Source organism: Panthera uncia, chromosome F2 (genome assembly GCF_023721935.1).
Source record: "Panthera uncia isolate 11264 chromosome F2, Puncia_PCG_1.0, whole genome shotgun sequence".
NCBI lineage: Eukaryota > Metazoa > Chordata > Mammalia > Carnivora > Felidae > Panthera > Panthera uncia.
In genome coordinates, this window is record NC_064812.1 from 14,066,774 (window position 1) to 14,089,159 (window position 22,386).

Below are 22,386 nucleotides of genomic sequence, written 5' to 3' on the forward strand. Positions count from 1 at the left end.
AAAATTTAGTTAAAAGAAACAGTGATGGAAAACAGGGTAGAAGAGGTCTTAAATTGCATTCTTAATTCCACCACGCATTAGTCTGGTGTTCCAGTGACTGCCTAAGCTTATCTATTAACAATGCCCCACCCCCACTCCAATCTAGACCTATTCTTTTTTAAAAGACAAAGAACATTTTGGTAACCTGCATCTTAGGTACAAACAAAACAAAACACAAAACACACATACACAAAGAAACAAAAAGCAAAATCAGCATGGAGGAAGTGTCCCCTGGTAGTGAAGGTTAATAGGCAATGCTCCTCTCCTGTCACTTCCTTCTGTAAACCAGCAAATAGGAAATACATCTAGGAGGGGCCTCTGCTAATTTGTTTTTAATTTAAGGACAATTAGACAATCCCTATGTCCCCTAGCCCCAAGAAAAACAAGGAGAGCTGAATGCTTTCTCTCACTACCGGATGACCTGGTAACATTCGAAACAAAGAGATTATGAAATCAACTTTGTGCTAACTTCCAGGGACATCTAATAAATGGAGCGCAGGGCTTGAAAGCAAGCCAGCAACTTAGTCTTTGTTCTGTTCTGTTTTATTCTGTTTCCTTTCTGTGAACTTTTTTTTTCCCGTTCTAGGAACACCTCTAAACTGAGCTGTCCTAGCAAAACATTCTTTTCTGTGACCCCTGGCAAGAAATACAATCTAGAGAAGAGAAGAGAAGAGAGAAAAGAAAAGAAAAGAAAAGAAAAGAAGCAAACGTCTGTTTACTACCTAATGACTATTCCTCCCTCTCCAGGTACTCTAGGAAAGAAGAGGAGAAGGAACACAACAAACACCAAACTCTTATTTTCTCTCTCATCTCTGCAAAGGCAGGTGGCGTATGCCTTCCAATTTCTTCTTAAAGCCATCAGCTGGGAAAAATACAAACTGAGCAAGCAGCAAAGACCCCCCACTGCAAGCCTTTGCTCTAAGAAGGCAAGTAGGGTTCCCAGTGGCCAGCGCAGACGGCGGCGACCAGTGTCAACCAGCCCGCCCGCCCGCCGGTTGATTACTTACCAGTTGGATTTAAACCCGCTCCGACGTGGGGGCGTGGTCTGGGCGGAGCCTCGCGGCCCGGGTGGGCGGGGCGGGGGCGGGGATCCCGGAGGCTCTGCGCCGTGTGGGAAAGACCTGGGCTCCGGGAGCAAGCGTCTGTCTCTTTAAATGCCAGGGGCTGCGCTCCCGCCCGGGGAGCCCGGAGCCGGATCTACAATCCCGTCCCTCCCGCTCCGGCGCTTGTTGCTCGCCGGGTCCGAGCCGGAGCTGCCGCCGCCGGGCAGCCTGGCTGCTTCCTTCTCCGCCTTCTCGCGTCCCATCTACCCCCGAGAGCAGGTTGAGGGGGAACAGGAGTCCCTGCAGGAGGGAGGGGGTCGGTGTAAACAGGTATTGCCCCCCACCTTCATATCTTGGGGCGCTACGTACCCGCGGGGGCAAGACATGCGTCGCTTCCCGCTGCCCAGCCTCGCTGCCACCCGCGCCTGGAGAGGAGGGATTGCGGATCCCATACCTGCAAACTCACCCTAGAAGTCTCAAGGTGCGGTTGGGGGGGAGGGAGGGGTAAACTCCCCAAGGCCTCCACCTCTCTGCGGGTGAGTTTTCGCAGGTAACCCGAAGCCCTAGGGCAGGCGCGCGGGGGAGGGGCGGGCGAGACGGGTGGAGAGAGCGCCGCAGGTGAGCCAGGTAGGGTGGTTCACCTGCCCCGGACGATCTGCGGGATCCTCGCCGGTTTCCCCGAGGATGGAGGCCTGGGGGGCGTCTCAGGGGCTAAGTTAGGGCCCAGGGGTGAAAAGAGGATGAAGAAAAGGGGGATTGGAGTAAAGTTTCTCGTCTTTACTCCCTCCTGCCTGGGCTCGGCAGGTAGGGCGCCGGCGGAAGCTGTTGGAGCTGCTGATGCAATGGGCTTTTGCCCGGGCGAGGTGAAGTGCTGGGGGCGGGGTAGAGCTAGAGTTGCCCGGCCTCGCGTGACCGTGACCCTAGAAGTGGAGAAATGAGGGAAGGCTCGCCGCAACCGAGCCTCCCCGTAAAATGGCTCCAGCTGCTGGGCCCCCAGCCATTCTTCCTTCTCTTAAGAAATCGTCCCTTTCACGGAGGGTCCTACATGGCTTCCTTGCTTTCCTCTTCCAACAGGTGGCCTCAGCCCCTGTCCGGGGACCCGTGCCAATGACCCTAGTGGTGGTTTCGCTTTCTCCCCTCTCGGCTGTGTGAACGTGTATCCGCAGCGTGATGGGCAACCAGGTGGAGAAACTGACCCACCTAAGTTATAAGGAAGTTCCCACGGCCGACCCGACTGGCGTGGACCGTGACGACGGGCCTCGCATCGGGGTCTCCTACATTTTCTCCAACGACGATGAGGACGTGGAGCCGCAGCCGCCGCCCCAGGGGCCGGATGGCGGCGGCGGCGACGGCTTGCCCGACGGCGGCGACGGACCGCCACTGCCGCCGCCGCAGCCGTACGACCCGCGGCTGCACGAAGTGGAGTGTTCCGTGTTCTACCGCGACGAGTGCATCTACCAGAAGAGCTTCTCGCCGGGCTCCGCGGCGCTGAGCACCTACACGCCCGAGAACCTGCTCAACAAGTGCAGGCCTGGCGACCTGGTGGAGTTCGTGTCGCAGGCGCAGTACCCGCACTGGGCTGTATACGTGGGCAACTTCCAGGTGGTGCACTTGCACCGGCTGGAAGTGAGCAACAGCTTCCTGACCGACGCGAGCCAGGGCCGGCGCGGCCGCGTGGTGAACGACCTGTACCGCTACAAGCCACTAAGCCCGGGCGCCGTGGTGCGCAACGCGCTGGCACACGTGGGCGCCAAGGAGCGCGAGCTGAGCTGGCGCAACTCCGAGAGTTTCGCCGCCTGGTGCCGCTACGGCAAGCGCGAGTTCAAGATTGGCGGCGAGCTGCGCATCGGCAAGCAGCCCTACCGGCTGCAGATCCAGCTCTCGGCGCAGCGCAGCCACACGCTCGAGTTCCAGAGCCTGGAGGACCTGATCATGGAGAAACGGCGCAACGACCAGATCGGGCGCGCGGCGGTGCTGCAGGAGCTCGCCATGCACCTACATCCGGCCGAGCCGGACGAGGGCGACAGCGATGCGGCGCGGACTACGCCGCCTCCGGGGCGCCCCCCTGCGCCCGGACGGGAGGAAGAGGCCCGAGAGGCGGCGGTGCACTGAGGCGCGAGCCGAGGGCTGAGCCTTGAGAGGGAGCCGTTCGCCGCGGCCGCCACCCCCTCCCTCCTCTCACTCCCTCCTCCAGCACCTTCGGGGCCCCATCTGGGCTCCTGGGCCCTTTGGGAAAAGGAGAGGTGGCGAATTGCGCAGCCAGCTGTGGCTTGAGCTTTTATCTTGGACGGAGGAGGAAGAGGGAGCAGGTAGGAGCACTTTGGCCGGGGCGGGGGTGGGGGGGGCACGTCCTGCCTGCCCGCTGGCTCTTTCTTTCTGAGGTGGGCCAAAAGGTGGACTTGCCTGACACTTCATCCCTGCTGGCCCTGGCTCCAAAATCGACCCTTAAGCACTCGCCCTTGGGGGTGGAGGGAAGTTCGGAGTACTAGGGCCGGCCGTTGCCTAACCCCCCCCCCCCCGCCCCGCCCCACTTCCTCCCCTCCTCTGAAGGCCTGAAGGGTGCCCTGTACTGCGGCCTGGGTGGCGGCGCCCCGCCAGCTCGGAGAGCCACAGATCTGCTACCGCCACTCCCCAGGGGTGTGTGTGGTACCTGGGAAACTGGGGATTCCTGGGGTGTAAGGCCGGAGACCAGGCCCAGGTCCAGGAGAAGCAGACTACAGCAGGGCAGCCCCCGCCCCGTGAAGGGTGATAAATAGTTGGGTAAACTTGGGCTACAAAACAAAGACTTTGCTACCTCCCCCCTCACACCCCCGCCCGCAAGTAATTCATCATCTGGCGCTGGCTTCTAGCAGAGTCTCCTGCTCCTTCCTGCTCCAGCCACCACTTCCCAGGTTCCAAGTAAATCATTGTCACCGACCAGCTAGGGGAAGGATTCAATTATGGTTCTGTTTTGCCGCCTTTGTTTCTCACCTGCTATCGTGGGCACTTGCAGCCTCGTTGTTATCAAAGGAGGGAATAGCCCTTTGTGTCTCAGATCTAATTAAATCTGCTTGGCTGTGTTCCTCGGCAGGTCACCCAGGGGCTTGGCTGGTGCCACCCCATAAAGTATCCACTACAGAAGCAGCCAAATGGGGTTGCCCTGGCAGGGATTAGTTAATCTCCCACCCATCACCCTAACCCCCTTCCTGAACAGTGAAGGTAACCTTTTTTAAAATGTAAGGCTTTGGTGGTGGGCCTGTAATTTTTTTTTTTTTTCCTCCTCACTGTTCCTCCCCCTCACTTTCGCTTTTATTCTGCCCCAGATAAAATCTTAGTCTTGAAGTGGGCTCAACCATAAGGTGTTTGTTTCGCTAGCCACACCTGATGCAATTTAATTCAAGATGCAAAGTCTTGTTCTGGTGCAGCAGTGTCTTTGATCCTTGGAGAACACCCCTTCAGAGTGCTTTTGCAATTCAGAGGGGTGACAGCCATCACAAATTAAATGCCACCTGGTGTAGTCAGCACCAAATCTGGTGACAGTCCTAAGGCACGGGTTAGGGTTGTGAGATCTGTCAGCCACAGGCTGGCCTATACCGTTTGGATCTGCTGCTGATCCTGTGTGCTTTACTGCAGGACTTTTAGAGCATTTTTACAACCCATCTCTTGTATTCCTGTGAGCTCTTTGATAGTGTATGCCCTTGATTTCACAGTTCTTCTCTGCTGCAGATTGGCATTGCTAATGCCGTCTCAAAAGTTGAGTGAAGTTTTTCTTTCTCTTGGGAATCCTTATAGATGAACACTAAACAAGTCCTTTTGTGAATGACTCACAGTTGGATTGGAATTCTGTGTGAACATCCTATTGTGGTCCTTGGGCCTTCTCCCCCGGGGATTTCTAACTCATGGCAACAAGACTTGAAGGACGTCCTGGTATACTTTTTTCAAACTTGGAAGCTGAGGCCATAATTTTTAAAAGCCTAGACCGTCGTAGCACCTCAATATGAAATAATTTAATTTCAGGGACATTAGCTGTGTTCCCTGTTCTCACAAGGATCACCAAACAGGTCCTGTCACTTTGCTAAAGATGAACCACACTCAGCCCTAGTCTGGAACTTTGGAGAGCTACCAGTCACCTGTGGAAATGTAGATCTAGTTTTCCATGCTTAATAATGTCACAGTTTCACGTCTACATTCTTTTGCTCATGGAAAAGCCGAGCCAGGTAAGAGACCTTTAGGAGAGCCTAACATACCTAACAGATCTGGATTTTCTTTTATGCTTAACGCAGTAGTCGAAAGACCAATGTGCGGACAGCCAGAAGGAGAAGAACAGAACGACACTTTCTAGCAGTTTTGGGCTGGCTGGCCAGCTTTCACTCCCCCATCTCTGTGTCCCTCCTTTGCCCTCAGTTGGAAAGTGAATGTCATTGGTCACATGGAGGTAACAGCAGTGACAGTCTGTTAAAAAGGAACTGCTTTTGTGTTTGTTTTTAAGTTTTTACTTATTTATTTTGAGAGAGCGAGCACGAGTGGGGAGGGGCCGAAAGTGAGGGAGAAAGAATCCCAAGCAGGCTCCGCACTGTCAGCACGGAGCCTGACACAGGGCTTGAACCCTCGAAGCCATGAAATCATGACCTGAAGTGAAACCAAGAGCCACCCGAGCGCCCCAGAGGAACTGCTTTCTGTGAGAAGTCTCACCTTGAAGGAAGAACTTGTGAAATCCGCGCCCGTTGTATCATTCTGCCTCCAGAGAAGAGGTTTTTGTGAAAATGAACCGGACGAGAAAATCTATCTACTCCAGATACGGCTTTCCCATGTAACGCATGTGTCTTTACTGGCTACCCGAGAAGTGAAGTGTGTAAATACAAAGAAGGATTTCACTGGAAGTTTTGTTAGAGTTCTAATGCTTTAAAGGAGCAACCAACCAATGAAGGCTCCAAGAAAGGGGGGGAGGGGGGGGACTCCATCAACTCCGCTCTTTCCTCAAGGTGGCAGTGTTGTGGATAAGTGAGTTCTTCATGTCCAGGCTATGGCTACATCCGGCACTTTAAAAAAAAAAAAAAAAAAGATATATTTAATAATTTCTGTTTCTCCCTTGTAATAAGACTTCAGAACTCTTTTGCGCTGTGAAGTACGTATGTTCTCTGAAAGAAAGAAATACTGATTCTGACGTTCTTGAGAAGCTGTGGCAGGGATGAACAGGGCCGCGGACCGGACCGAATACTAAAAAGTAATGAAACAAATTCTATTTTCTTATTTGAGCAAATATTTTATTGAGACTGCTTATGTATGTCAGAGAAGCCCACAACTTCAGCTACACGACTTTTTGTATTGAAAGAACTACTTTTTGTAGCTTTTATTCCACATGTGATTTCAAATGACTTTATAGCACTAAAATGCCTAGCAGAAGACTTTACACCAGACCTTTAAGAAAGTTTTTAGTTTTTATGAAAAAAATGACACTTCGGTGGTTAACACTTCTCGTGTGTTTGGTGCTTCTGGCCCTAAGAGCACCACTAGACAACACGACAACCACATGGAAACATATTTTTGGAAGCAAAACTTTAATTTTATATGACATATGCTATGGAGAGTGAAGAAAATTTAATGCTACTTGTTTTCTATTTTTTTTTTCTTAAGATGGAATTCACTGTGTCAAAGACTCTTGATATTATGTGATTGTCTAACCATTTTTTAAAATATAAATGAGAATAAAATCTCTTGTGATCATGGTCCTTGAACGGTTTTGTTTGAAAAGTTATGTTTTATTTGTGAATTTTTTTTTCAAATCGTGGTAGCTATGAACTTGACTGGTTTATTCAGATTTTCACCATGTTCTCTTCTTAGCTCTAATTCCCGTGACCCATGGGGAATTCCTTTGACTAATATGGCAAATTCTCTGTGTGTTTTATTTCCTGGTGAATTGTGTAAACTGTATTTTTGTTGAAGATTGTACGTTAAATCAATGTTACGTTCTCATACCACTTCTTGAGAAGGAGGTTCCGATTTGAAATTGTATCATTTCCTTCAAAATGAAGGGCAGTGTTTAGTTAAATAAAAGACTGATGACCTCTTTTGAACTACTTCCTCTTCACTATCTTATTAAAATAAAATCTGTCAAGTCCTTTTGAAAAGCGCTCTGAGGGTTTCCAATAAACCATCCATTAGTGTTAACCGGATTTATATTTTTTTCCCACTTGTATACCTTTTTCTGCCATATGCGGTCCAAAATCAAGCTGCAATTTTTCTGAGAATGTTAGTGTGTTTCATCGTTACGTTGTTCAGTAAACATTTTGATGAATTCATTTAGTGACAAAGCCCGCCCTACGTTTGCGGTGTGAGAATTTCATCACCCGTCGCTTCTAGGTTATCAGTGTTCATGAAAAATGTCTCATAAACATAAATTTTCTGAGCGCATTGATTTTCAGAATCAATGGGAACATTGCTGATCACTCCGCTCCCCTGTTGGAGTCTACACTGGGGCATTTTGGTATTAAGATCAGTTGCATCTTAAGTAGTTTCAGAGTCTCAGACAAAGGGAGTGTGCTCCTTGGGTAGCTGAATTACAGAAAATGGGCAAATGTGACCATATGGCCCTGTTGGCATAGTAAGGAGGCAGGTGCCAGCAGTTGGTAGAGGAGCAGATGTGGCATCTGGGACTGGTATGTGGGAGGTGACCAGCACCTGAAACCATTGCCACAGACCTGTGAGATTCAAAAGCCTGGGCTTTGTCAACAGGCTCCTATGAAGAATGTAAATAGGAAGAAAGGTGAATGCAGAAGGGAGTAGGAAGCTTCATGGCGGGGAGCCCATTTATCCCCAGAGTGGGAGTCCTTAATTTATCATGGTTCTCACTGCACAAAGTAAAGGGAGGGGACCCTAATACGGAATGTGCATTTATACTTGGGTGATCTTGGTGTAGGCTGCTGTTCCCATTTCCTCTAAGTGGACTGAGCCTGCCTAATGTAGGAAAATGACATGTTTGGAGGCATTTAAAAGGACCTCCAAAATGGACAGGCCCAGAATATGTGCAGAAGGGCTTTTATTTCCTTTTACTGAATTAACTGGGAAAACTGCTTATTGAATGAATGTAGCAATTTTATCTGCAGAGTAGATGCAAGAGTGATTAGGGTATATTTGCGAGCACAACAAGATACTACTATTTATGAAGGGCTGGAGGATGTTGAGCTCTAGTCTAGGTACTAGAACACAGGTTTCAAGCAACACCTTGAGAGATAGTCCCTGCCCTGGAGTTTGTTTCTCAGGGCAAATCAATTTCACACCTATGTTTAGGACAGATTCTAATCAAAGATAGCCCTGGAAAGTGCTGATGGTTGGTAGGTCTTCAAAGAAAGCAGATGGGTGTAGGGTTTTTTGTGTTTTTTTTTTTTATTTTATTTTTTTATATTTTAAAATTTACATCCAAATTAGTTAGCATTTAGTGCAACAATGATTTCAGGAGTAGATTCCTTAGGGCCCCTTACCCATTTAGCCCATCCCCCCTCCCACAACCCCTCCAGTAACCCTCAGTTTGTTCTTCATGTTTATGAGTCTCTTCTGTTTTGTCCCCCTCCCTGTTTTTGTATTATTTTTGTTTCCCTTCCCTTATGTTCATCTGTTTTGTCTCTTAAAGTCCTCATATGAGTGAAGTCATGATTTCTGTCTTTCTCTGAGTAATTTCACTTAGCATAATACCCTCCAGTTCCATCCACGTAGTTACAAATGGCAAGATTTCATTCTTTTTGGTTGCCGAGTAATACTCCATTGTATATATATACCACATCTTCTTTATCCATTCATCCATCGATGGACATTTGGGCTCTTTCCATACTTTGGCTATTGTCGATAGTGCTGCTATAAACATGGGGGTGCATGTGTCCCTTCGAAACAGCACACCTGTATCCCTTGGATAAATGCCTAGTAGTGCAATTGCTGGGTCCTAGGGTAGTTCTATTTTTAGTTTTTGAGGAACCAACCTACTGTTTTCCAGAGTGGCTACACCAGCTGGCATTCCCCTGGGTGTAGGTTTAGTTGAAGTACTCCCTTCGGAGAATTCAGACCAAAATTGTACAAATGATGGCAAAAAGGAGGTAACTAATAAAATACTCTCAAAGTACTTAACCGGGAGGCTTCTAAATTCCCAGTGCCTAACCTACAAAGATAAACCAGATCCATGGTTTCTGTCCTCAATGTAACTTACATTCTGACAGGTAAGACAGGTAACTACTTGCCAAAAAGGAATTCACAGTAAGGAATTTCATTTCAGTCAATGGGAATGTACAGGGTATACAAAAGAGGATCTCTCCATCAATGAGTCAGTGGAGGCTTCCATGAAGAAGCATTTATGCTGAACTCTGGAAGAGGTGCAGGAGAGGGCCAGGGGCTTCAGAGTGTGCACAGGTTACATTAATTCGGTGGGGGGCGGGGAAGTCTGGGGAGTGAACAAAAGAATGTTGAGTGCTCTCCGAATGGCTTTGCTTCATACTCCAGTAGGACAAAGCAGAGTTTGAGTGAGTGAATGAATTTGGGGATTGGGTTTGCTAGAGTAGAAAGCCTTCCTATCATCTAAAGGTACTGTCATAGCTCTGGTTTGAATAGGGTCAGGCAGCAGTGGGTTGAGGATGGAATGAAAAGTGGGAGCAAGTGAGCGATACTGTCTTTCCCTCTCCCAGAACTCAAATGCCAGCCAGGTTATGAAGTAGAGTGAATTTCGGTCTTTTCCCTGATGCTCTGATAAGTCTTTGATGCCTTGCTTGTGAAGTGTGGCCATAAATGACTCAGAAGATGAGCTCTGCTACTTTTGGGGAGAAACTTGTACAATAATGTAATTGACCCCCAAGATGTGATTGTCTTGATAGGTGCATTTTTTTTTTTTTTTAAACCTCATAACTGAGGATTCTCAGTAGTTGGGCTAAACTGGAGGTAGAGAGTCTGACCTAGGTAACAACTGAATAGTGGTTAAGGCCTGACTGTCAAACTACCTGGGTTTCTCTCCTCTGCGCTCTGCTTACTATGAAGCTCGTAATCTTAAGCTTCGTGGGAGAAGTTAAATACTTGCTTGGAAGCTTTAGTTTATCTTCTGTACAGTGTGGCTTACGACGGTGGTCAATTCATTTCAGTCATTCTTGGAAAATAAATATATAGTGTGTATAATAATATAATCGGACTAAAATAATAGTATCTACTTCAAGTGGCTGTAAGCACAAAATGAAACATGCACATAAAGCGCAGATCAGTAGCTATTATGATTGACTAGAGAAAATCTAGGATATCGTATGTGTTGAAAACCTTATTCAGAATGAAGTGACTCTCTGGGAGAGAGATCTTCCCTTTAGTTCTGGAGAATTTCTCAGCTAGATACAAGAAATTGGTAAGGTAAAGAGAACTAATTAATACTTTAGTTGTCTCACTACTGCTATAGCATTTGAAATGTTTCCTTGAGCTTTGATTTTTAGTAGATGAACCGTTTGTTAATACGTTTTAGTACGTTTACTCATTAATTCAACAAATATTTCCAAAGAACTTTTAAGGTACTAAGGTGTTGGAGAGCTGAGGAGGAATTAGAAGTGATTGTGTGGTGAGAATATTAACAATGATGAGGTCACCTTGTCCACAATGTCCAGTTTGAATCATCACAACAGCCTTTCTGGACAGATGCTCAGATCTGCATTTTATAGTTGAGGAAACAGGTTTAGGGAAATGAAGCGATTTGTCCGTGGTCACGTAGCTAATAAGCTACAGCTTCTGGCCTGGAACAGGAATGCTGGTCTCCAAAGCCCCAGGCTAGGATTCCTCCACTAGAAGATCATCTGGTCACTCCCCACTTTTGGCTGCCCCTCCCTCTTTACCCAAAAAGAATACATAGAACATTCTTCTGCTCCGACATTTGGCTTGTTGCGTTATCTGAGTAGCAGGTAGATTTTCATCCTGTTGCAGCAACTCTGAGGGCAGTGTGACCCTGGAAGCCAGAAGAGTCAGGAAGAGGAGAAGCAGCTCTCCCAAGAGAGATTTTACATCCTTATAATGAGTAACGATCACCAGCCCTGGGTGAATGTTGACCATCCCCTAATTACCTCCACCCTCCCTGTGGCTGAGCATTGTGACAGTCCTACTGAAACTGTCCCTCTCTGTGCTTCTGTGACTCCCTTTCCCCCTTAAGGCCAAAGTCAGGTCACACAGGCCGACTTCATATCATGGCTCCAGCCCCTGGCCTGCTATGTGGTCAGTGGGCAAATGAATAACTTCTTGACCTAAAAATTGGAGCTAGTAGGACGGTGTACTCCAGAGGTCTGTTTACCGGCTTACATGAGATAACGTAAATCAAGTGCATCATGGAGCATGTAGGTATGGAGTGGTGGCCATATTGGCTCTGCCACAAATGGTGTGGCTACAAGTATGATATATGACCTTGAACAAGTCCCTTTACCACACTAGGACCCTGAACTTAGGACTCCCAACAGCAGTCCATGACAAGATTCCAAGTACAACTTTATCCTTTGAGATGGTTCTAGAAGTTGCTAGTTGCTTTAATTGATTGTAATTAATTAATACTTATTCCTTGGCTATAGCCCTAAACCTCATTCATGTAAAAAATTAATATGCAAAAAAATTACTATGTAAATGTAAAAAAAGTAATACTAGGATGACTGAACTTCAGGGAGTACTTTTATTATGAAAAGTAGAGACTATATAATGTTTTTATGAACTGGCAAATTTTGTTACAATATTTAATGTTAGAAACCAAATCTGGGCCATTGATGAAGTAAAAGGTAATGATAAGAGTAAATCTGTATCTCCTTTAGAAATAGTATTTCCTAGAATAAGTTTTTTGTTGCTGTTCCATTTTTAATTTTTTTTAATTTTGCTCTTTGAACACTGATTTTTTTTTTCTTTCTTTTTTTTTTTTTGCACGCTAGGGTACACTTTGCTATCTGGCTCTACTGTTGGTGGATACATCAAAGCCCACGGAGAGAGAATTCTCTTGTATCTCAATGGATACACATGATTTATTCTACTTTATTCTAATGGGGTCTATTTCTTTTTATATTTCAGTAAGAGCAAGGTTGTTCATAAAGCCATAAAGCATCAAACGGTGGCAGTTCTTTGTGCTGACATCTCTTTTAGTACTTTAAAAAAAACTTAATAGACTTTATTTTTTAGAGCAAAATTTATTTTTTAGGTTCACAGCAAAATTGGGTGGAAAGCACAGAGTTCCCATATCCCCCCTCTCCCAACCACAAAGCCTCCCCCAGGGTCAGCATGACTATCAGTTTCGCACATTGTTCCACTGGATGAGCCAACATTGACACATCATTAGCAACCATAGTTACATTAGGGCTCACTCTTTGTGTTGTGCATTCTATGGTTTTGAAAAGTATATCCACCATTCTAGTATCTGGGAATAGTTTTTCCGCAAGACATGTCTCCTTCCTTTCTTTCTCTCCCAAGCTAAGAATTGGACTATTTTCAGCTCTTTATCAAACCTTAAGGGACACTTCTCTGCAGGACCCTTCTGTTTTCTTTGCCATTCCGAATGATGCGTCTGGCTAGCTTTGTGTTCATTCATTCTTTACGTATTGAGGCTGACCAGGCAACCTGCTACCCACTGGGGCTAGAAAGAGGAATACCACGTGGTCCCCGTGTCCAGGTGCCTACCCGCATTCTGCTGAGCAAGACAGCACATAGTAAATAGGACGGAGAACGGGCAGGCTCCAGGCGTTATAGCAGCACTGGCAAGGGGTGGGGGTGTTAGCAGCTAACCCCATGTGGTGGGATTAGGGAAGGGGGGCCAGAATGAGCTTCCTAGGCAAAGTTAAGTAGATAGGAGGAAGTCTTATCAGAGGAAGGTTCTGGCATAATCCTGCTCCCATCTCATCAACCCTTTATTTTGGGAGCAAAACACACATCTGTCTCTGTACGAGGTTGGGGGAGTGGGGGGACATGAGAACAAATACTATAAATTGCTTAGTAATTCCTTCTTTTCTTTTTTGTAGCGCGCATACAGATTTCAGCCAACCAGGGCACATTATTGAAAGCTCTGAAAGCATAATTGCACTGCGTTAAAAGTGTTCTGTTCTCTTTAGCCCCATCCTCCAGCTACCTTTAGGCATAACCAAGCAGTTCCAACACAGGTGAGGTTGAGGCTGCTTTCTCTGTGTTTCGAGGGAGCTGAGAGGCTCTCATTGGAAAGGGAGTGGAGAGCACTGCCCGGCGCTGGAGTCAGGCCTGGGTTGTCAGCCCAGCACCATCCCTTTCTGTGCCACTTGGGCAGATGGCCTCGCCTGGCTTGGAAGACCGGGGTGTATTCATTTGTAAAGGGGGAATGATGTGTTACCCACCACGCGGGGTTATGGAGTACCTGGTAATAGAAATCACTGGGAAGTAGTCCTGGGAGGAAACTTGATGCTCAGGGATTGGTTGTTGTCATTATCCATTTTCCCCTTTTCCCTTTTGCCCTGTGTGCACGACTCACCCAAAACCCACAGATGAATTTAGGATTGGAGCAAGTTGAGCCAAAGAAACTTAACCAGAGTTAAGATGGTCGGAGATGATGTGACATTTAGTTTTGTAATGGTTAAAACTCTCTGGCTCCAGGTGTTTGAAGAAAATCATAAATAGATGTGCACATACATGTATGCTCACATGCACACACACCCCAACAAGCCAAGCGCATCATTTCATCGGAATCTTTAGTTTCTCCCCAACCTGACAACGTAGGAGGTGAAGCTCAGGCTTTGACATCATCATATCCTCATAAAGCTGTAACTGTTTTATTACCTCCGGGGTTAGTGCCTCTCTCTGCCTGCCCTTTAAGCCTATGAATATTTTTTTATTAATATAATTTTATTACTTTTTTTTACAGTTCAAAAATAATATGTGCTTAAAAGAAGTTCAAATAGCAAAGTCTATAAAGTAAAAGAAAGGACATCTTCCATTGCCTTTTTTCACCTTGTTCCACATGTGACCAGGGGTTATCAATATTACATGTGTTGTGTATTCCTTCTAGAATTTTTTCTATGAATATTCAGATATGCTTAGCTGCCCAGTTTTTTTAATTAGCTCATGCTACCCATATTACTGTGATAGTTCTATTTTTCACTCGTTAATAAATCCAAACCTTCTTCATATTAGTACATAAAGTTTCTAGAACGTTCTTTTTAAATAGCTCTTTAATATTTCATAGTAAAAAGTTTCTGTTTCTTATTTATGCGTTTTTTCCTTAATGTGCATTTCAACTATATCCATTTTTTCTTAATTATAAATGATACAAACATTTTTGCTATACATGTTCTTGGCATGTATGGGAGTGTTTCTTTAAGGAAATTTTTTTAAATGTTTATTTTTTGAGAGAGAGAGAGAGAGAGAGAGAGAGACAGAGTGTGAGCAGGGTAGGGGCAGAGAGCGACACAGAATCCGAAGCAGGCTTCAGGCTCTGAGCTGTCAGCACAGAGCCTGATGTGGGGCTTGAACCCACAAGCTATGAGATCATGACCTGAGCCAAAGTCAGACGCTTAACTGACTGAGCCACCCAGGCACCCCTGTATGGGAGTATTTCTGAAGGACATAATCATTGAAGTGAAATTTCTGGATTAAAGGTTATGCAAAATGTAAGTTTTGATAGGAATGACCACGTGACCCTCTAAAAAAGATTGTGCCAATTACAGTAAAGCTGTTTGAAAATATTCGCTTACTTACAGGTGAAAAATAGTACATTGTTGTTTGAGTTTCTATGGGAGTTTTATTTTTTACCGCCCGAGCTAATCTCATTGGTATCTCCAAGAATTCAAATCAGCGGTTTACAGTGTTATTCCATTACAAACATTCTAATTCTCTCCAAAGCACTTGGTTATTGAGTGGGCCTGACGAATTCCAGAGTCTAATATGTGAACTTGAGCAAACCAAAACTGTGCTTTTAAAAATGTTAATCGGAGTGTGCAACATGCTGCTTTACACCCTTTAGTGGCTTCCAGTGGTGCTTAGAATAAAATCTAAGTTCTTTACCGTGACCTGTTGGCCTGCACAATCCGGCCTCCGCTTAGCTGCCAACTTCACTTCTTATCACTCCTTCTTGCAGCTGTATTCCAGCCTCACAGTCCTATATTTTTTTCCCTAAACACACCAAGGTCTTTCTAACTTGCTTTAGAACAGTATTTTCAGACACTCTATCGACCTGCAATAAGAAATGAACTGTGTCATAACTAAATGCCTACATATATGTATGTGTGTGCCTGTGTGTGTATATATATGTGTGTGTATGTACATATCTGAAACTAAATTTGACCAAACAATTCCTAACTGCACTGTGGTACCATGTCACAAGATGATGCAGAATCATGGCTCCCCAAAGCTGTCTGCACCCTAATGTTTTCTGACTCGTTGAAATCCTGAAATTGAAGATTCACTCGTAAGGGGAAAAAATATCCAGAGCCTCATAGTTTCACCTCTTTACAGATCACTTTAGACAAACGTTTCATTTGAATGCCTGTCACCTCCTTAGCCTTTCCTTCAGAAATGCACATGTTCACCACACATTTGGAGCTTAAAGACCTGGGCGAGGCATGATAGGGAGATGTGAATTGTGTCATGAGGCATATATAATGCTTCAATAGTCATGTTGGAAGAATCAGGTTAAAGAGTTGAAAGACACTTGAAAGTAATAAGGATAAAATGGGACATTCAACTGTGAGATGTAGCTAGGGACAAGAGGACATTTGAGCCACCTTCATCATCTCCCTCTAGCAATGAAAACACTAATTTAACGTGTTGGTAATGTTATGCATTGCTAAAGCATGTTTCACAGGTTATTGAATTAGATGTCTGCACCCTCTCTTTAAGATATGATTACCATTCTCCTTGAATAGTGTAGAAATTGAGCTTCTGAGAAAAGGAAATAAAATGTTCACTGAGCACATACTATACTCCAGACCCCATGGTTGCAGCCTTACAAGTGGTATTTCATTTAATCTCCAGTATAACTTGGGAGGTTGCCACGGTGATTCTTATTTTAATATGAAGTCATGATTTGTCCAAGATGGCTGACCTGTGAAATGGGCCAAACAAGATTCAACCCACAGTTATCAGACTGGAAATGCAAGCATTTCCAGGTCACACAATCACAAAAGCTTGTCTTCAGATTTCCTCGGTGCTGCTGAAAGTTGGCGAGGTGGAACATTCCACCTATACCTACTTCAGTGGCCCCTGGTACTCTGAAAACTGAGTCAATGAAGGCAAGAAACTGAACAATCCAACTGACAGATGACCAAGAGCTGAGAGAAGACAAAGCCCTCTGTACAAAGGGCTATGATTTTTTTTTTTTACTTGAACTTATTTGGGCAGAATTTCAAAGTTGCTTCAATAAGCATAATGCAAAAGAAACTCTTATCTACCCTTGATGCAGATTCATCTGTTGTCAGCATTTTGTTCCATTTGCAAAATGGGAGTGGGATACATGTTTTTAATGTCATTCTCGCCAAGGAATGTTAAAATCTTAAAACACTTCCATAGCAGTTAATAAATATCTGCTTCCCCAAAACCTGCCCCTCACCCCCTCAGCACTCCCACTTTCCTGGCTACCTTGCTCTGCCCTGGGACCCCCCCCCCCGCCACAACATCCCCCAAAACTAACAGGTACACGCCTGCAGAGTTGGGGCCTCCAGCACTCGGCTGAAGTTCTATGTGCACCACTTTGATTGGTTGATGACTGCTGAAAAATGTTAATATCACTGCAGAATATTAGCTTAAGTACCTATAAATACTACCACCCCCATTTACAAATGACGAAGGAAGTGGAGGGAAGGAGGGAGTAACTTTGCCCAATGTCACACAACTGATAATGACTTCAGCCTGAGACTATTTAATTTCCAAAACCTTGTCCAGTCCCCACAGAGTAGAGTCCCAGCCTCCAGGCTGGGTTCAGCACCTGTGACCTTGAGCAGGGGACTTCATCTCCTAGAGGGGCAACAGAGTGAGAATGATTCTCTGGCCTCCCTACTTCTCCAGGCATGGAAAAAGTGCTGATTTAGGGAAATTTTCCTTGTCTTTTTGTTCATGGCAAATATTAAGTTCAGTGGTCAGTTTTAGTCCAGAGATCAAACTCAACTTGTTAATTATTCACAGAGTTGATGATAATTCTGCTCTTCTCTGGAAACTGTTGAACCAGTTGGAACAAGCCAGAACTACAAAGCTGGTAAAACTAACTTTTTAAAAATAACTCGTTGAGGCAGAACATAGGAATATTTTTAGAGACAGAATATGAGCCAATGAAAGCAAAGACACAATGAGAGGAGCATGTCCTTGGGAGCCAGAGAGACTCCTATTAGTGGTGTGCTATTGGGCCAGTTATATAATAAGTAATCTGTATTTCATCACTGGGAAAATAAGAAAAAGTCCCTTGAAGACTTATTTAGAGTCGAATACAATGGGTGCAAAGCCCTGAGCTCAATGCCTAGCACCAAGAGTGAGTCAAAATATTTACTAACTTGGATTACAGGCGCCTAAAGAAACCAGTCATGGTGAATCAGCATCCCAGAGGCTCTCAGGGGCCCCCCAGCAGGCAAGGAGTTAATGCTTCCTTACTGGATAATGGGGGCAAGGAGGCCATGTACCAAGTAGAACGGAGATCTTTTAGCTACTCTACTCATGTGTCCTGACTGAACAACAGCCTTGGCTGGCAGTAAAAGAAAGTGCTCACCTACCATTCAGTCTAGCCTTCATTATGTGAGAAAGAGGGAAGGCGTAGAGCTAATGATTCGGGGGTGGTTTTTCCCAATGGCACCCGAGGGGTAAAGGGAAGGTTGAAGCCCTTCTCTCTTTCACTTCCCACTCTTACTTCCCACTCTCACTCCCCAGAAACAACAGCTAATAGCAGATTCTTATATCTTTTCCCAGAAATTAATCAATTAGCCTTCTTCCTTCCTTCCACACAAATGGAATTATAATATAATAATGGATAATATTTATCACATACTTGCTATGTGCCTGGGAAGATTTTAAGCATCTTGTATGGACTATATGCCATGTAACCCTCATGACAACTCTGTGAAAAAGGTCCTGCTTTTATTTTCATATTTTAGATAGGAAAACAGGCCCAGAGGGGTTAAATCACTTGCCTAAAGTCACACAACACTTAGGGATGGGAAGAGAACCCAGGAGGTTAAAAAAAATCTATCTTATTCTGTTTTGTGCCTGAATAGTATCTATGGGAATGAACCGTAGTTTGTGTGACTTATTGTTGGATATGGAAGTCATCCAAATCTGTTCTAACAATCACAGGAGCATTAAACAAGTTTGTATATGTATCTTTGATGTCTGAACTCTTAATCGATGTCTGCTTTGTGCCATGCACTCTAGGACACTCTTTATATGTATTTGTCATTTAGTGCCCACAACTACTCCATGAAATTAGGAATTCTCCCCTTTGCAAGTAACGGACATTGAGACTCCAAACTGTTAAGTAACTTCCCCAAGGCCCCAAAGTTCATGATTGGCAGAAAGTGGAATTGAACTCAGGCTCTGAGTTCAGGACCTATAACATGACTGTTACTATGGAATATACATGGATGTATATGTATGGATGGCTGTGTGTGAAAATGCCCATGAGGAATTCACATGTCTACAAGAATATTCTCCTCTTAATACCATTGTCCTTTTATAGTTTTTCATGTACTAATTTCACTGAGACTCCATTTTCATGGAGTTAATAATACCTACTGCTATGGACTGAATTGTGCTCCTCAAAATTCATATGTTGAAGCCCTAACCCCCAGTGTGATGGTGTCTGGAGGTTGGGCGTTTAAGAGGTAATTAGGTTTATGGGGCGCCCAGGTGGCTCCGTCGATTAAGCGTCTGACTCTTGATTTCTGCTCAGGTCATGGTCTCACAGTTCGTGAGTTCAAGCCCCACGTTGGGCTCTGTGCTGACAGCATGGAGCCTGCTTGGGATTCTCTGTCTCTCCCTCTCTCTCTCTCTCTCTCTCTCTCTGCCCCTCCCTGCTGTGCTCTCTCTCTCTCTCTCTCTCAAAATAAACATTACAAAAAAGAGGCAATTAAGTTTAGATGAGGTCATGATGAGATGAGTGTCCTTATAAAAAGAGACACCAGAGACCCTGCTTCCTGTCTCCACCACGTGAGCATACAGCAAGAAGGTAGAGTCCTTGCAGAGACCCGACCACACTGGCACCCTGACCTTGGACTTCCAGCTTTCAGAACTGTAAGAAGTTTCTGTTGTTTAAGCCACCCAGTCTGCGGTATTTTGATATGGTAGCCAGAATAGACTAATTACCTAACTTATGAAATTGTTTTAAAATTAATACAAACAACTATGGAGTTATCCTATGCCTGGCATTGTTCTCAGAGCGTCGCACGTACGTTAGTTTCCTAGGGCTTCCATAACAAAATGCCACAAACTCAGTGGATTAAAACAATGGAAATGCATTGTTTCACAGTTTTGAAGGCTAGAAGGTCCAAAGTCAAGATGTTGACAGGACCAAACTCCCTTTGAAAGTCTCTGAGAGATGTTCTTCCTTGCCTTTTCCTAGTTTCTGGTAGCCACAGGCATCCCTTGGCTTACGGTAGCATAACTCCAATCTCCATCTCTGTTGTGACATGGCGTTCTCCCCCACGTGTCTGTGTCGTCACTTAGTTACCTTTTTATAAGGACACTGGTCATATTGGGGGAAGAGCCTACCTTACTCACGTCTTACTGTCATCTTAACTAATCACATCTACGATGTCTCCATTTCCAAATAAAGTCCCATTCTGGGATATTGAGGGTTAGGACTTCAGCATATCTTTTTTGGAGACAACAATTCAACCTATCGTAATACATATTTTCTCATTCAATCTTCATAACAACCCAATGAAGCAGATATTAACATTATTCCCATTTTATAGATGAGGACATTGAGGCTCAGAGAGGTCACATAACTTGTCCAAAGTCACATAGCAATTAAACATGCGCTTATGCTTCGTGGACAGAATAGACACTCGGGAAAAACTGTGGGTTTGCTTTATTTTGAAATGCCTCCCAAATAGCAAAAACTCTTAGACTAATATCCCTCATCAAGATAAATGCAAAAATTCTTCACAAAACATAAGCAAACCAAATGCAGGCATATATAAAAAAGGATAACACATCATGACCAAGTGGAATGGAATATATCAGTGATAACTGATTTAAGTCTTTGCCTAGTGAGTCCAGTATTTTGGGCTTTCTCAGGGACAGTTTCTGTAAACTATTTTTTTTCCTGTGTATGGGCCATACTTTCCTATTTCATTTCATGTCTTGTATTTGTTGCTATTGTTACTGAAAACTGGACATTTAAAATAATATGGCGTGTCAGTTCTGAAACTCAGATTCCTTCTCTTCTCTGAGCTTTGTTATTGTTGCCACTGTTTGCTAATTTAGTGACATTCCTGGACTCTTTGTGTAAAATATGTATTCTATGTCATGTGTAACTTACTGAAGTTTCTATTCATTTAGCCTAGTGGTTAACTGATGACTGGACAAGAGGTTTCCATAAAATTACTCAAACTAATAATCTTCCAGCCTTGTTAAGTAAGGTGTGTGTGTGTGTGTGTGTGTGTGTGTGTGTGTGTGTGTGTGTAGAGTTATGTTTTCAGCGCTCTGGCAGGCAATTTACAACTCTAGTCTGTGCTCAACTCCTTGCTCACACAGAGACTCAAGATAACCAGAGGTGAGAGTAGGACATTCTCAAGGCTTTCCTGGGCATACCCAACAGTCCTGAATATGCACATGGGCTTCTAGACTCCCGGGAATATGCTGGAGCTTTTCAAAGATGCCTATGATATCTCATTACCCAGTTTTGCTTTTCTTTTTAATACTTTTGGTTTGCCACTTGTTAGCTCCAACTGTTAACACATCCTCAGGCAGCTGTGATATTAAACAATTGCCACTGATTATATTTGACAAATACTCTGTGGGTGGGGCTCCTCAGAAAGCACGCTCTGATTAGATCAAATAAAAGCATTCTTGAAAGTGGAGCTTTTCCGTGAACTGCCAGACAGATCACATGGCGACAGTTTCTAGGAATGGGACTTCCTAGAAGCTCCAAAGCCATTTTGCTTTCTTCAGTAGCTGCTAATCTGCTATTTTTCACAGCTACTGTAATTGTGAGGCTATTGGCTTTCGATGCTACTGAAGTGCTGGGGAGAGGGTGATGGGCTTAAGTCCCGTTAAAATGCCACGATACTCCCTGTCCTTGTTGAGATTCGGCCATTTTTCTTGAGTAAATGCTGCTGGGGTTGTTGCAAGCCACTGGTGATTTTTCAGTTACGAAACAGTTAATTTTGACAGTTTTCACTAGGGTTCTCATTGCCGTTATGGAGAAGTGGGTTTCAGAGGTCCTCAATCAACCATTTCAGAACAACCAGTTGTATATCCACTTTCTATAGTTACGTAACAAATTAGCACAAACTTGGAGGCTAAACCAACACCCATTTATTATGTCATGGTTTTCATAGGTCAGAAGTTTTGGCACAGAACAACTGGATTTTCCGCTCAGGGTCTTATGAGGCTAAAATCAACGTGTTGGCTGGACCGAGTTCTTTCTGAGCCTGGGCTCTCCTTTCATCCTCCTTGAGGTTGTTGGTAGATTTTGAGTTTTGGTTGCGGTACTGAGGTCCCTGTTTCTTCGCTGGCTGACAGTCCATTCGTCTCCTCAAGGCCACCCTCAGGTCCTAACATGGCCTAGAAACTTACTTTCTTTGAAGCCAGCAGGAAAAGCCTCTCCTCGGTCTGTTAAGATAGAGACTTAAGCTACATAGTCTAATCATGGGAGTGACTAGCCTATCATATTCACAGGACATACTCACACTCAAGGAGGAGGGATAATATAAGGTACATACACCAGGGGATGGGATTCTTGGGGGCTGTCTTAGAATTTTGCCTACCATAGTCTTAATTGTAGGGTTTTGTGTAGCACTGTTGTATATAAATCATACCTATAAATTAACCTAATGTAATCATCACGACAGTTCTTTGAGATAGCAAAAAAGGTGTTCCAAAACACATTTCAGAGATGGGAACTTAAAGGCTCAGAGAGACCATATGACTTTCTCATGGGCGTACGACTAATGAGAGGCAGATTAAATCCTCTGATTCCTGTAGAACACCCGCTGTCCTTCTGCACACCTGTCTGCCATGTTAAAGCTCAGGCCTTTCTAAGTTTTGTTTGTTACACGGCAGTAAGGATGTTAGTATCTGAGGCCCCTTAAAGGAACTTTGTTCCCGGCACAGTCTCCCCCCGGGCTCCTGCATCTCCTGCCTGTGTATCTGGGGAGAATACTTGAGCATGGAAAATAGTATTAACCAG

The 22,386-nt window shown here is 44.8% G+C and overlaps 1 protein-coding gene across 4 annotated transcripts in view; it reads left to right on the top strand.

The window, feature by feature from the left end:
- Positions 1-1,163: 1,163 nt before the first annotated feature.
- The window catches only part of LRATD2 (LRAT domain containing 2), a 132,997-nt gene continuing 111,774 nt past the window's right edge, over positions 1,164-22,386 (top strand). For 3 of the 4 annotated variants that reach the window (XM_049632911.1, XM_049632913.1, XM_049632914.1), the window contains exon 1: positions 1,164-3,391. In XM_049632911.1, the coding sequence (XP_049488868.1) occupies positions 2,253-3,194 (942 nt within the window). In that variant the 5' untranslated portion in view covers positions 1,164-2,252 and the 3' untranslated portion in view covers positions 3,195-3,391. The remainder of the gene's footprint in view (positions 3,392-22,386) is intronic. The other variant, XM_049632912.1, reaches the window with a different exon arrangement.